The sequence below is a fragment of the Elephas maximus genome, chromosome 26 (genome assembly GCF_024166365.1).
Source record: "Elephas maximus indicus isolate mEleMax1 chromosome 26, mEleMax1 primary haplotype, whole genome shotgun sequence".
NCBI classification, from domain to species: Eukaryota; Metazoa; Chordata; class Mammalia; order Proboscidea; family Elephantidae; genus Elephas; species Elephas maximus.
In genome coordinates, this window is record NC_064844.1 from 23,727,137 (window position 1) to 23,741,883 (window position 14,747).

The 14,747-nt window shown below is 37.2% G+C and overlaps 1 protein-coding gene across 9 annotated transcripts in view; it reads left to right on the forward strand.

The window, feature by feature from the left end:
• Positions 1 to 14,747, forward strand: part of THUMPD2 (THUMP domain containing 2) — a 65,162-nt gene that overhangs the window by 18,352 nt on the left and 32,063 nt on the right. For 7 of the 9 annotated variants that reach the window (XR_007515520.1, XM_049870324.1, XM_049870323.1 and 4 more), the window contains exons 5-7: positions 1,140 to 1,192; positions 11,787 to 11,907; positions 14,338 to 14,409. Coding sequence is in view for 8 of the 9 variants with exons in the window: in XM_049870324.1 (XP_049726281.1) it covers positions 1,140 to 1,192; positions 11,787 to 11,907; positions 14,338 to 14,409 (246 nt within the window). In the remaining variant the exon portion in view is untranslated. Of the gene's footprint in view, positions 1 to 1,139; positions 1,193 to 7,854; positions 7,943 to 11,786; positions 11,908 to 14,337; positions 14,410 to 14,747 lie in introns of all 9 variants that reach the window. The other 2 variants (XM_049870325.1, XM_049870331.1) reach the window with 1 other exon arrangement.

The window sequence follows — 14,747 nt, forward strand, 5'->3', positions numbered from 1 at the left end:
AGCCATTTCCAGTAGCCAATTTCTTCTGCAACTAATAATAGCTATTATTGGTAGCAGTAATCAACACAAAACAAAGCTGGTATCACTAAAATAGCACATGGTAAAATTTGCAGCTAAAAATTGACAGAAGAATCAAATATTAAATTTTGTTCTGGGAAATTGATGGAAGAACATGGGCACAAAGAAATTTTATGGTGGGAGAAGCTATTCTTAATAACATTCAGTATGTGAAACAAGATCACTGTATCAAATCTTCCCCGTAAAGTGTTAATAGGAAAGAATTAAAATATCAATAAATAATTTTGCTAAAATGAATAATATAAAAAAATAGATTAGTTGTGGTGTATCGCTTAATCAAAGAATTAAATTGACTGTTTGGAGTTCACCCCAGATAATTTTTTCTTGAAAATTCATCAGTATTAGCATAATTCTGATTAAAATTCTTATATTAAAAATATCTTTGAGATGAAGGTATCAGGGATCAAAGTACTCTTTAGGACTAAAACAACATTGTTAGAGTATTCCATAAACCTCATCAGACTACAAAAGTAAGAAAGCTTCTTATTTTTAGAACTTACGTGGGCTATGGTTATATGAAGCATTTAAATCTTCTGCGTGGCCTAACAGAAGAAAGAAAATAAAGAGAGGGAGAAACCCCCTTGTAGACTGTAAAGAGAGAATAGGGGCACTTTTGCTTCCCAGTATGTGGCTTGAAGAAAGCTTTCTGTTCCCAGTGAGTGTGTGTAGACTGTGAAGGCTCTGTGTGCCATAGAATCTTATTAGGGGTTAGAATTTGGGTGGGTTTAGGAAACCCCTAGCCCAAATGCTAGAAAGTGATTCGTTTACAATAATTCAAAGATTTTCTGGTGAGGAAGTTTGTACTGAGTTCTTCATAAATGATTCTCCATATAATTTGTATACCCATTTTGACCTCAGAATTTTTTTCCAAAACGTACTTACAATTTAGTTTGTCACTGCTGAAGAAACAAAAACTTATCTCCAGTTTTCCAGGTATGATAAATAAGGCCTTGGAATTTTTTATTAAAATATAGCTTGTATAGGTTCAAAATTGAAGTTTTCAAATAATTTGCTAATGCAGCTTCTTAATTCCTTTCTAACTTCTGTCTTTGTTCTTTCAGATCTTTATACATCTAAATGACATTTACTCTGTGGTGGGGATTCCTTTTTTCAGGTAAATACTTGTATTTCTAAGCTTTGAGATGGTCCCTTAGGAGATTTTGTAAAATTAAGAACTTTATAGTTTTTATTTATAGTATGAAACATTGATATAACAGAGGGAGATGAAGGCATAGAATTTGAGTTCTTTGCTTACGCTAACAAAATGTTTTCCTGGCGCTTGGTGGATACGATTTGATCTGACCATTTTGAGCTGTGAAAGGTTTGATTATAGTAACACACTGATTACATGATTAATACTAAAAATTATGTCTAATTCTATCATTATATTATTTCTATTCTATTATGATTTTTATAGGCTTAAATTTTAGCCTGTTGGCATCTTGGAGTTCTAATTTAAAAAATGGAAAATACAGTGTAATTTTTAAAATTTATCTTGTATATTAACATAATTATTTTAGTATGGGAGATTATTGCCAGTTTTTTAAATTAAATCTTCAAGTACCTTCCTAATCATGCAGGGTACTATATAACAATAAGTACAAGTGGTACCTTTCCCTATTTAAAATTATTTATTGAACCTTTATCATGTTACAGGTACCTTTCTAGGTACTTTGGGAAGAAAGAGCTGATTGAATCAAAATGGTGATTTTCAGTTTCTTGGGAGTATGTAAATACTATAGGCATCTACAAAAGATTTTATATACATAGCCTTGTGTACATAAAACAAAGTGATTTCAATACCTTTTTCTAGGTGATATTAGTAATAGAATTTTTTTAAGGTCATAAAGTTCTATGTGTTTAAGGACTCAGGAATACGCCATTTGCCCTAAGCTCACACATATAAATCTGCAAGCTAGAACCAGGATGTAAAAAAAAAAAAAACCCGCCTTAAGGTTATTGTCATAGCTTTCATCTGGTGATGAGCTATAGTAGTTGATGAGCACACTGTTGAGAACATTATAGATATTCAATAAATGTTGAATGATTAAGCTCTTGCCGTGTGCTACTCATGAAGTAGGCTCTATCAGCCTCTAGATTACAAGGATCATGAGCTAAATAAAATTTCTTGTCACCGTAACACCTGTGAGGTCATCACATGCCTTGATGTCATATTGGTTTCCCTGGCCCCTGCATACCTCAGTATTTTACAGTTCTCCCAGGCCAAACCAAACCCACTTTTACACCTACACCTGAGAGACTCCTAGGCTACCCTACTCCCTTGCCTATGGAGCACCAGGCCCTAACCCCTGCAAAGTATTTGTAAAATAGATTGACTTTAATTTGAACAATTTTGTCTATCTGACTTTTTAAAATTCCATAAAAGTTAAATGTAGCACGTTAAAAGCAGTGAGCAAGAGAGGTACTGACAAAAGTAGGTACAGTGACAGCAGAACACAGCAGAAGGGGTGTGAGAGAACCGAAATATGGCCACGTTTCAACCCAGTAAGTTATTGATGGTCACCAAGACAAGGGTAAGGAAGAGTAACAGCAAATTTTGAAATATATTTTTTAAAGAATTCATTAAGTAGTTAAACATTTTTAAATCGTTGGCCCCTAAAAGGCTGAGCTTATGTATCTAGAAGATTGACTTAGGAGGAACATCTCATCTCCAGCAGTGCCAATTAAGTACCACACCAATGTATTTAAATTCTTAGTAGCAAATTAAAGATAAGTTTTTAGTTGTGTATAAATATGCTACATTTTATGCTCTTTTATTAGCAAATATTTATAAACTTTTTATGTGACTATTTTTTAGAGGCATTAAATTTTATTTTTTGAATACTTGCTAGAAACACTGAAGAAGCCCTGCTTATGGCATCTCAAATAATAACTGCTAACATACCGAAAAGTTTACAAATGAAAAGTGTGTATCTGAAAATTAAGACTCAGACCCTGAATGAGCAGTGGTTGAAAATACGATTGCATTAGATGTTCTGTGATTAGTTTGACTACCTCAGCGAAGGAAGGAAGCGTTCTCTATGATTCATGTGGCTAAGAAGAACAGTTTGTTGATGTGTGAGGGAAAGAGGGAATTGAATAGCAGATGGCAGTGACAGTGGAGCTCAGAGGCTGCAGCCTAGTGATCTTGATGGTAGTAAAAAGTCACAAGTGACGAAACAGAGGATAGAGCAACCATGCAGTGTGAGAACCACATAAAAATTTATGTCTCAGTAGTCCCTAAAGACATTAATCGTAATAGAGCTCTGCTTTCTTTGCAGAAAAGAACCCTTGGGATGTCAGTAGACACACAGGGCATTAACTATATACAGCTGTGCCACACTGTACACATCACATAGTACAGTATCGCCTAGTGGGTAAGAACCATGGATTTGAATTCTACCTTCTCCACAAGTTAACCATTCAACGTTAGGCAAAGTGTCAGGTTCCTCTGCTATAAAATCAGAAAAATAATAGTACCTACTTCAGGGATTTGTCGTTGTTGCTAGGTGCCATCAAGTCTCTTCCAACTCATAATACCCCATGTATAACAGAATGAAACACTGCCTGGTCCTGCACCATCCTCACAATCATTACAATGTTTGAGCCCATTGTTGCAGCCACTGTGTCAATCCATCTTGTTGAGGGTCTTCCTTTTTTTTTTTTTTTGCTGACCCTCAACTTTACTAAGCATGATATCCTTCTCCAAGGACTAGTCCCTCCTGACAACATGTCCAAAGTGTATAAGACGAAGTCTCACCATCCTCGTTTCCAAGGAGCACTCTGGCTGTACTTCTTCCAAGACAGATTTGTTCATTATTTTGGCAGTCCATGGTATATTCTATATTCTCTGCTTACACCATAATGCAAAGGCGTTAATTCTTCTTTGGTCTTCCTTACTCATTGTCCAGCTTTCATATGCATGTGAGGTGATAGAAAATAGCATGGCTTGGGTCAGGCACACCTTAGTCCTCAAAGTGACATCTTTGCTTCCTAACACTTTGAAGAGGTCTTTTGCAGCAGATTTGCCCAATGCAATACATCGTTTAATTTCTTGACTGCTGCTCCCATGGGTGTTGATTGTGGATCCAAGTAAAATAAAATCCTTGCCGTCAGTCTTTTCTCTGTTTATTATGGTGTTGCTTATTGGTAAGGAGGTTTGTTTTCTTTATGTTGAGGTGTAGTCCATACTGAATGAAGGCTGTAGCTTTTGATTTTCATCAGTAAGTGCTTCAACTCCTTTTCACTTTCCAGCAATCAGTGCTTTGTAGTGAAGCTCAGATAACTCCTTTGAATATCCTTGACACTGTTTCTAGGATATAAAAAAAAAAAAACCAAACCCACTGCTGTCGGGTTGATTCCGACTCATAGCGACCCTATAGGACAGAGTAGAACTGCCCCACAGAGTTTCCAAGGAGCGCCTAGGCAGATTGGAACTGCCAACCTCTTGGTTAGCAGCCGTAGCACTTAACCAGTGTGCCACCAGGGTTTCCTTCTAGGATATAAAAAAGTTAAATAAATTTCAACTATTACATTTTTTAAATGGTTCAGCAACTAGGGAAGGAAGGGAAGAAGCATTTACTAGAGTAAATAAGGTTATTATTAATGAATTTCCATTGAAATGTCTATTAAGTACTTACTATATGGTAAGCATTGTTCTAAATGTGGAAAGTTCTAAGATGAATAAGATGGTTATTGAGTTCAGTGAATTGAGTATAGTGGTGGAACAAATGTGATAAATGCTCCACTGGAGTTAAGAGAGAGGATCAAACTCTGCTGGAGGATGGGTGATCAAAGACTGTGTAGAGAGAGGGATCACCTAAGTGGAGACTTGAAGGATAACAAGTAAGGGTTTGCCAGGTGGGCAAGAGAAGACAACGTTACAGGCCAAGGAGTGGCATGTGCAAAGGCACAGAGGTATGAGGAAGCTTGATTTGTATGGGAGGCTGGCAAGTAGTTCACTGTAGATGGGACGGGGAATGCGTAACAGAATGGAAGAAGATGAGACTGAACAAATGTCTTATAAACTGTCTTAAACAACTTGGATTTTACTCTAAAAGTAATAAGAATTTTAAGGAAAGAGTGATCCAATCAGATTTGTGATTTTGAAAAGTAACCAAAAAGGTTACATTAAAAGAAAAAAAATGGAGGGATGTAAAAAGAGAGGCAGAGAGATAGGTTGAATCTTATCATAATCTAGGTGATGAATGATGAGGGACTAAAACCAAAAACCAAGCCCACTGCCATCAAGACCATTCTGACTCAGCAACCCTATTAGACAGGGCAGAACTGCCTGATAGGGTTTCAAAGGCTGTAATCTTGACGGAAACAGACTGCCTCATTTTTTTCCCACAGAGCAGCTGGTGGGTTCGAACTCCTAACCTTTTGGTTAACAGCCGAGTGCTTAACCATTGCACCATCAGGGCTCCTGATGAGGAACTAAACTAAGGCAAAACAAAAGGAGGCCGCAAATTCAAGAAATAATTAAAGAGTCTGGAATAACTTCCAGATTTCTGATTTGGGCACCTAGTAGATACTGCTGTCAGTCACTGAACTACAAAATCCAGGGGAAAAAAAGTGTACTCAGTGAAAACAGTCCAAGTAGATATGTAAAGAGAAGGTCTGGAGTTGAGGTGACAAAGTGTAGATAGGTATAGATAAAAGATACCCAATGTATAGATGGTAAGAGATGCATAAGAAAATAAAAAATGTGCTGAGGTACGAACACAGGAGAGTATTGAGTTTATACTTGTTGAATTTGCAGTACCTTGTTAAGCTCCAGGTGAAAAATGTCCAAGAACATATTTGAAGAGAAAGATCTGAAGTTCAGGTGACAAGTCTAGGCTAGAGATCTAGATTAGGAAGTATTCAGCTTGATGATAGATTGTGTATAAGAGAGTAAAGAGGAAATGCATACATGAGAAGAGAATCAAAACCACATGTAGTTTTGCGTTATGTAAAGGCCAGCTGAAATCTGATTAAAACCAATAACCAGATTCTATGAGAGTAGAGAATTATTTTTAATTTCAAGGAGTTTATTCCTGAACACAGCCTGTCCCCTGAACTTGTGTAACGGGGCCCTTTGTTGAAGTTACAGCAGATCGCCTTTGCCCAGGTTTAAGCCAGCTCAGAAGACATTTGCTTTTGTCACATAGTAATGTGGTTGGCTTTTGTCACGTAGTAATGTGGTTGGTTCCCCTAAAATAAAAATTCTTGTTGGTAAAAATGTATACATAATTGTCAAAAGCTTCGAAGATTCCACATAAACCCCTGCTTACTGGACAAAGACTGTTTTCATTAGTGAGTCTACTTTTTTTTTTGGGGGACCTAGAATAAAAAAATAACTTCACAATTCTGGTTTTAACTACTATGTTTTGTAGCAGGACAATTGCAGAATGTATCCTGTAGAAGCAAGATACTTTTATAAGCAAATATTTTATAGTCTTTGCACCTGCAGTTTACTTGTCTGATTGCAAGTCCATGGGTACAAATATGAATTATAGTGTGAATTGTTTTTTCCTGAAGAAATTTTATTAAAAGTGACATTCCCAAGGGTTTATCATGCAAAACTTCTTTGTTATAACAGTAAATATGCAGTTATACTATTTTATACACTGTCTGATTCTGAGATTTTAGGGGACTTGAAATAAATGTACCAAAAACAGGATGACTGAAAATAAAGTCAAAGAAAGATGAGAAACAAAATGGTGAAAGAAATGAATACTTAATGTTCGTATGCGTGGAATTCTGTTGAAAGCCTTTAAAGAGGGTTTGGAAAGCGTTCTGGCTTTGCGTAATGTTTGTAGAAGAGCCTTCCTAGTGGTTTTGGAATAAGCCTACCCCAGGGTAGCCTACCTCAAATTATTGAAATCAGATTTTCATGTCTTACCAACAAATTATACAAGGGAATTAAAAATATATATACATTGAAATCTCCTAGGAGATGCTGCTTGTTCGCTGCATTAGAAAGGTAGAAATAATACTTCTAACAAATCTAGAAACACTGATAGTAGCAATGATGAGGTGGAGGGTAAAGTATGAAAAGATAAATAATGTAGAGCAGTGAGTCATATGGACATGTCTGCTTCAGCCCTGAATTCAGTCATTTATTGTAGACAAAGCAGTGTCATGTTTATTTCATCTTTGGAAAAAGATGCACATGAGCAAAAAGCAGGTTTACAAAAGGCACTTGCAGAATGCAGATTTCAAGTGTCAGTATCCGTTCAGTCCCACTTCCCGTATTACACCTGTGTCTCGATACACTGTGTTCTCAATAACTCCACATCAGCAGGAAAAGGTCTGTTCTGTATGAGAAGACAGGGAAGTATTTAAGCACTCTAGAAAGATTTCCCTCATATGTGATTAAATTTTCATAAATCAAGTACATAAGAGTTTAAATTTCAATTCTTAAAAAATTTTTACCTTTTTGAAGTACCATACTGGCCAGTTAGACAAGGCATTTTTGTAATAAGGTTAAACTATTCTCTAGCTTAGGGAATACTCTAGTGTGTGTTGACGAATATGTTAAAGTGATTCACAGGGGTGGACGGGTTAATCATTTTTATTTCTATCATGTTCTTCTTTTACATATAGGAATATTTGGTAGACTGACACAGTGGCTGCAATAATGGGCTCAAACGTACCAAAGATTGTGAAGATGGTGCAGGAACTGGCAAATGTCTCGTTCTGCTATATATAAGGTCACCACGGGTCAGAGATGACCCCACAGCAGCTAACAGCGGTATTTGCTGTATAACCAGGCTCTTTGCTTTGTAGGGTTCCTTTAGCCAACAGAGCTTATATCCAGACAGCAGGGCTGCGATCAACCATAGCGTGGGCAATGGCGTCTCTCGCTGAAATTCAAGTAAGGAAGATGTTTTCATTCTTGTTTATAGCAATATCCTTTCCATAATTAACTTACCCAGTCTCTTACTGATGACATCTGGTTTCTTTTTCTTTTTTTTTTTTTTCCCAATTACGCTTACAAACTGCTGCAGTGATATGTGACTGTATATTGTTGAACTTCTGAGAGTATTGGCTGTGGAAGTGCTGAGTCAAAAGATTACTACGTTTTCTTTATTTTTTTTAGTCACATTCAGAAAATGTAAAACTCTACTTCTTAAAATCTGTCTGTTGTATGATCAGAATCTCGATCAAGCTTTGTAAGTGTTCTGTGGACTTAAGAAAATAATTGTATTTTCCAGTCAAGGAATGTCCTCTGTATATTCACTTAATGTTTTCTCTACAGATCTGTTTAATTCTGAAAGAGATATTTTCAAATTCATACTGTCATTTTATTTTTTAAGTTTTTACAGTTTTTTTTAGTTATTGCATCATTCACCTGCAATGTGACTTGATAATATACATGTTTACAACTGTTACCACTTCATCATGAATTGTGTGTTTTTATTACGTAAGTCCTCTTTACCCTGATAGTGAGTTTAAACTTAAATCTTACCATGCCTTTTATTAATATTTTCACTCCTTTGTTTTTGTTTGCATTTGCCTAGTATTTCTTTATTTTTAACATTTATCACTTTGAGTGTGTTTCTTACACATACACTATACAGCTCTGTTTTTATCCCACTTACAGTTTCTGTCTCTCAATGAAAGAATTTAGTGTTTAATGACAGGTACCCCTGATTGTGTTCTTCCTGTTTTACTGTTACTACTTATACTGTTTAATCTTTTTCTTTATTTTTGCAGTTTGATTAGGTTACTTACTAATCATTACATTGCAAGTTAGAGGTTTTATTTTATTTTTCCATTCCAATGATGGTTCCCTTTTCCAGTTCTGTTAAACACCCATCACTCTTACTTTAAAACAAGATATCAACTCTTTCCTCTGCCAAGACATACTGTTTTTTCCACCAAGACATTCTAATTTTCCCCAGCTTCCCCCTCTACCCAGTCATAAGATGAGACCTCCAGAGTATTTTTTCTCTTCCCTTCCCCAGCTTTATTCATCCGTATGGTGAAGCCTTTGGAATATTTTTATTCCTCTGCCTCCCTCAACCCCCAACTACTGGATCGAACTAGACAGTTTATTATGTGCCAGAATTTCCCTTAAAGCGTGCCCCTTCTGTTTCAGAAGTTCTTATTTAGCATTTGTATTGTCCTTTATTATTAAGATTTAATTGTGTGAAACACACCCACATTTTTGTATATGCACACAGAGATGTATGCAAAGTGCATTATTTCTCACCACTTTTGTTCTCCTCTTCATCTTTCCCCATTTAAGATTTCTACTCTGGCTTATTTGTTGCTTGGGTAAAGTCTTTTCTTAGGTTTTATCCTCAGATATTTTACTTAAATCATATACCATTTGAGTTTCTATGTATCCTCAGATCTCTCCCTTTCATCCTGCCAGAGGTATGATACCTTGGCTGGGTATAAGATACTAGAGGTGCAGACCTTTTCTCTCAGAGGTCTATAGATGCAATTCCATTGTCTTTTAGCTTCCAGTGTTATAGGTGAACAGTCCAATGCCAGCCTGGTTTTTCTTTTCCTCTGTAGCTACCTCCTTCCTTCTGTTTAGATGCTAGTAGTATTTTTCTCTTTAAAGTTTAGGAACATTACCATGATATGCTTACATATGTGTCTTTTCTTTTGTATTCAGCCTGAAACTTGGTAAGTCTGATTGCCTGGGTTCTAATTCTGGCTCCACTGTGTACTGGCTTGGAAACTTTGGGCAAGATATCTAACATCTCCGTGTCTCAGTTTCTCGTTTGCAAAATGAACATAATAGTAGTATCTCATAGAGTCATGTGAGGATTAAATGAATCAGCATTTATAAAGTGATTAGAACAGTGCCTTGGCATATAGAAAGTATACAAGTATTAGCTGCTATTATTATTTTTTTCTTCTTCATCTCTTTTTTTTTTTTTTTCATCTCAGGGATTCTTTCTTCCATTACTTATTAACTGCCCCAACTGTTTAGTGAGTTTAGCCTTAAGCTTTCCTTTTTCTAGTTTTGAAATTCTCATTACAAACATGTTAAGTTTCCAGGATCTCTCCTCCGAGTTTCTCATCCTTTCTCTCATGGTTTCCATCTCAGTATTTTGGCTCTGCATTTTGAGTTGTTCTTGAACTCTATCTTCCAAGCTATAACAAGAGTTTTAGAGATATGCCCTACTTTAATTCATTTATTGAATTTTTTAGTTTAAAAATATATATTTTTTAGTTTCAGAAAGCTTTTTTGGTGTGACATTTAAATATCTTTAGAAGCTCTTCTATTATTCAAATATTTATCTGTCTCTTCCAGTAGTTCTAATTTCATCAGGTGTATGTTCTGATTCTTTGTACTCTCTAGCTACTGAGCAGCCCTCTTCCATTAGATGGGCCATTGTTTTCTCTGTTGGCTCATTAGAGAACTTAAGGGTGGTTACTGAAATATTTTAAATGGTGAATCCTCTAAATAGTAAAAGGCAGTGGGCTTGGCAGCATAAGGAGAACCTGTTAGCCCCTGCTGAGACACTTGCAAGAAATTTCTATATTCACTGGTCTCCCTACAGGTCCACTGCTTTCTAAAGACAAAACTTTCCCCTGGATTCATTGGTTCTCCCCGCTGGCCTCTATTGCTGTTTGCTAATCACTTACCCAGTCCACTGCAAGGAGACTCCCTACCCGTCCTTTCTCCTGGGACCCCAACAGAGCCCAAGGCCTCTCTCAGCACCAGTTGCTCTAGATCTAAGCATTACTTGGCTCGGATGAAGTAAGTAGTTAAGAGTTAGGAGAAGAGGAGAAGGCAGCTCCTTTCAGGTTATGTTCCCAGAATCCATGATTTCTTTTTTCATTTAAATCTTTAATCCATCTGGAATATTAGGAGAGAGTTATCATAACATCTTACTTTTTCCAAACCACTAGTGATCTCACCACAGTTTATACTTAAATATAAATTTATCTATCTAATAACCTACAGATTTGAAATGCTATCTTTATATAAAAATGCATTTTTAAGAAAGGTCAAAAGTAAATGGTCAAAAATATTCAAAGGTAACACTAAAATTTTTTCTGTCACTTTACCCTCCTAGGGCCAAGAATAAGCAGTGTTTCTCTAAATATAACCAGCAGAGGAGGTCTGTTAAAGCCCGTGAGAGGCAGCACAGCAAAGTTGCTTTGGCGGGGACACAGTGATGCCCTACAGTGTAAGGGATCCCAGTAGATCCAACCTTGATCCAGTCTCATTTCTTGAGCTTTGTACCCAGAGCAGTGTCCAGACAGCTCCACCTTGAGTAGGCCAGTGAATGACATTTAAAAGTGGAAAGGTTAGATATTGTTCGTATTTTCTATAAACTGTTCACCCCCCAGCTTATCATAACAATAAGGAGGAATATCATGTTCTGTAGTTCTTAATTGGTGTTATAAGCATACAGAAATAAACACGTCTCTGCTCTGCCCGTGTACATAAATGTCATGGCTAGAAAAGCCCTAAGGTAAAATAAAGTTAATTTGGAGCTACTTAAGGGCAGAACCATCTCATTGAACATAGCCCTTGGGAAAGGAAGAGCTCAATGTTTGGTACATTTTAAGTTCTTAATAAAAATTAGTTCTCATACTATTATTAATTTTAAACAAAATAGCCATTTAAATTATTGTTCCTTGTGTTATTTACTACCCTTCATGAGGGATCCATATGATATTCTCCTTAGAATTTAGTGCCAGGGGAAGTTTCTGTCTCCTGAAGAACATTTGTTTCCTTCCATTAGGTGCTATGTGGCTCTGACTGACTCCTGGCTGTCCACTGAGAACTCTGCTTCCTCTGTAGCCATATCAGGTGATGGAAGTTTTTTCTCCCACATCCCATGTACTACTGGGCCTAGAGGTGGGGTAGGTGTCCTGCTTGCTCCTCATTGCCTCTTCTGGATCATTGCTTCCTCCTTTTTGCTGAAAACCTCCCAGCGCCTTTGTTGAAGCACATACCATCAGATTATCTCCATCATATACAAATCTTCTTACCATTCCTGTAAGAGTGGAGGCCATCATTCCTGCCATAATTCTTTGTGATTCCAATATCCACTCAATAACCTGGCCTTAGTTCCTTGGCTTCCCCACCTCTAGTCATCTGCATTAGTCATATCCTAGACCTTATCATTACCCATACAAGGGCATCTCTTCCAAAAATCTCAGTTTTAAGAATCCTGCTCTTAACCATCTTCTCTATTTCCTATTTCCTTCCTCTAGTATCTTAACATCATTCTCCACAGAGAGCACCAGTCATTGGCTGCTGTTCATTACACGCTACCAGTCCTCGTCCCGTGTTCACAACTGGGATTTTATTTTCTCTCATTGAAGTCATTCCCTTACCTATACTTTCAACTCTCTTGCTTCTTACTTCATGTAAATGTTAGAAACAAAGAGAACTTCAGTATGTCTCATCACCAGATCTACCAACCTATTAGAATCTGTGCCTACATACTCTGATTTATCCTCATCACAATAAGTGAACTGTCCTTGTTCCACTCTACAACCAGCTGTGATACTATATATTGGATCACGTTCCTGGTCTTCCACTTACAGACTTTTGTCTCTACTGGACCATTCACATCAACATACGCACTTCCTGTAGTATCTTGCAACTTAAAAACTGAAAGTCCTCTCTTGAACTCACATTCTCCTTCAACTATCACCCCCTTTCTCTGCTTCCCTTTACATCAGAACTCCTAAAATTGTTGTTTGTATTTGCTGTCCCTGCTTCCTTTCCTCCCATTCTCTCTTGTACCCACTTCGTTCAGGCTTTCATTGCCATAACTTCATCAAAACTGCTCTTGTTGGAATCACCACTCACTTCCGTGTTGCCAGATCCAGTAGGCAATCTCAGTCCTCATCTTACTTAGCCTATTAGCACTTTGATACCACGATCACTCTCCTCCTTGGAACAGTTTTTTTTTTTTTTCACTTTGTTTTGGGAACACCACTCTCTCTAGGTTCTCCTCCTGCATCACTATGCACTGTTTCTCAGTATGCTTTGCTGATTCTTCATCTTCTAGACATCTATACTTTGGAGAATTCCAGGACTCAATCCTAAATGATCTCATTCAGTTCTGATGTCTTAAATACCATTTATAAATTGATTAACACTAACTGCTCCTAAATTTATATCCGTAGTGTCAACCTCTCCCCTGAACTCCAGACTCATATAGCCAGTAACCCACTTGACATCCATACTTGGAAATCTAATAGGATTCCAACAGTTAACAATGTGTATGACTATACTCTTATCTCCCCCAAAGCTTTTCCTCCCTAACTGTCTCAGTAACAGGCAGCTCCGTTCTTCCAGTTGCTTTTAGGTAAAAATCTTAAGTCGCCCTAGCCCATTGCCTTTGCGTTCACATTCCACATCCAATCCATCAACATACCCTGTTGACTTCACCTTCAAAAAAATATCCAGAATCCAACCACTTCCTACCACCACCACCACCAGTACCACTCTTAAGCCACCATCTTCTCTTGCCTGGACACCCTAACAAGTCTCCCTGTTAACAGAGCAACCAGAGTGATCCCTTGGAAATATAAAGCCATGCTACACCTCTGCCGTAAACCCTCCACTAGTCACCCACCTCTTTCATGCTAAGATCTAGAATCCTTACTATACCTCCAAGATCTAACATAATCTAATGTCCAGAGTGGGAGTAATTAGTTTTACCCTCCAAACTTCCAGTTCTCCTTCCAGATACAAGTAGGATTACACTTCCCTGGCCCTTTGAAATTGTGTGTGGCTGTGTGACAGACGTGCATTAGCCAATTAAATGGTGGAGCGACGTGTGTCATTTCTGGTGGCAGCATTAAGAGCCAGTGCACAATTTGCCATGCCATCTTTCCCCCTGCCACAGCAGAGGCAGTGTTTCATGCAGATGGTGACCACTTCATCATCTTGGGTTCCAGAGTGAGGAGCAGAGGGCCCAGATGACTCACTGTGGGCATATAGCAAGAGTGACATGTTGCTCTAAGCCTCTGAGTTTCAGGGGTTATTACTGCATGCAGCACAGCCCAGTTCATCTTGACAGAAGCACCTGGCTTCCTCACTGATACTGTCACTGCGTTCCCGCTCCCTCACTGTGCTTTTGGCCACAGTGGTCTCTTTGCTGTTCTTCGGACATGGCGGGCGTACTCCTGCCTTAAGCCTCTAACTACCTGAAATTTCTAATAAGGTGTAAAAAGCAAACTTTATACTTAAAATATTGATTCTTCAAGTTTTAGCTTTCTTTATAAAACTTGTTTTGATAGACTTAATACCTACATCAATATTTCTGTCTGTAGGCTGGTGCACTCGTTTTAGATCCAATGTGTGGGCTTGGAACAATACTTCTGGAAGCTGCTAAAGAATGGCCAGTAAGTTCTGAAATTTGGTAAAACAAGCAATATGTATCTATTAATATACATTAATATGTGTATGTTACTCATAAGTAGATTGTAATGTTTAATTATATGATTTGCTATTTAGTCAAAACAGATAATGAAGGGCTAATTATATTACTGTTATTTCTTTAAATACCTTGGTAAATTTAGAAAAGTATAACAGAACTCTGATAGTTCATCATGACCTAGGTTATACAAATCTCTCAACTCCGTAGCTATTTTAATTGTAAAATATTATCAGATTTCAAAATTTTAACATAATTTTTAATTTTTTGCTATTAAATGTCATTTTAATGGAATATTCTATGTAT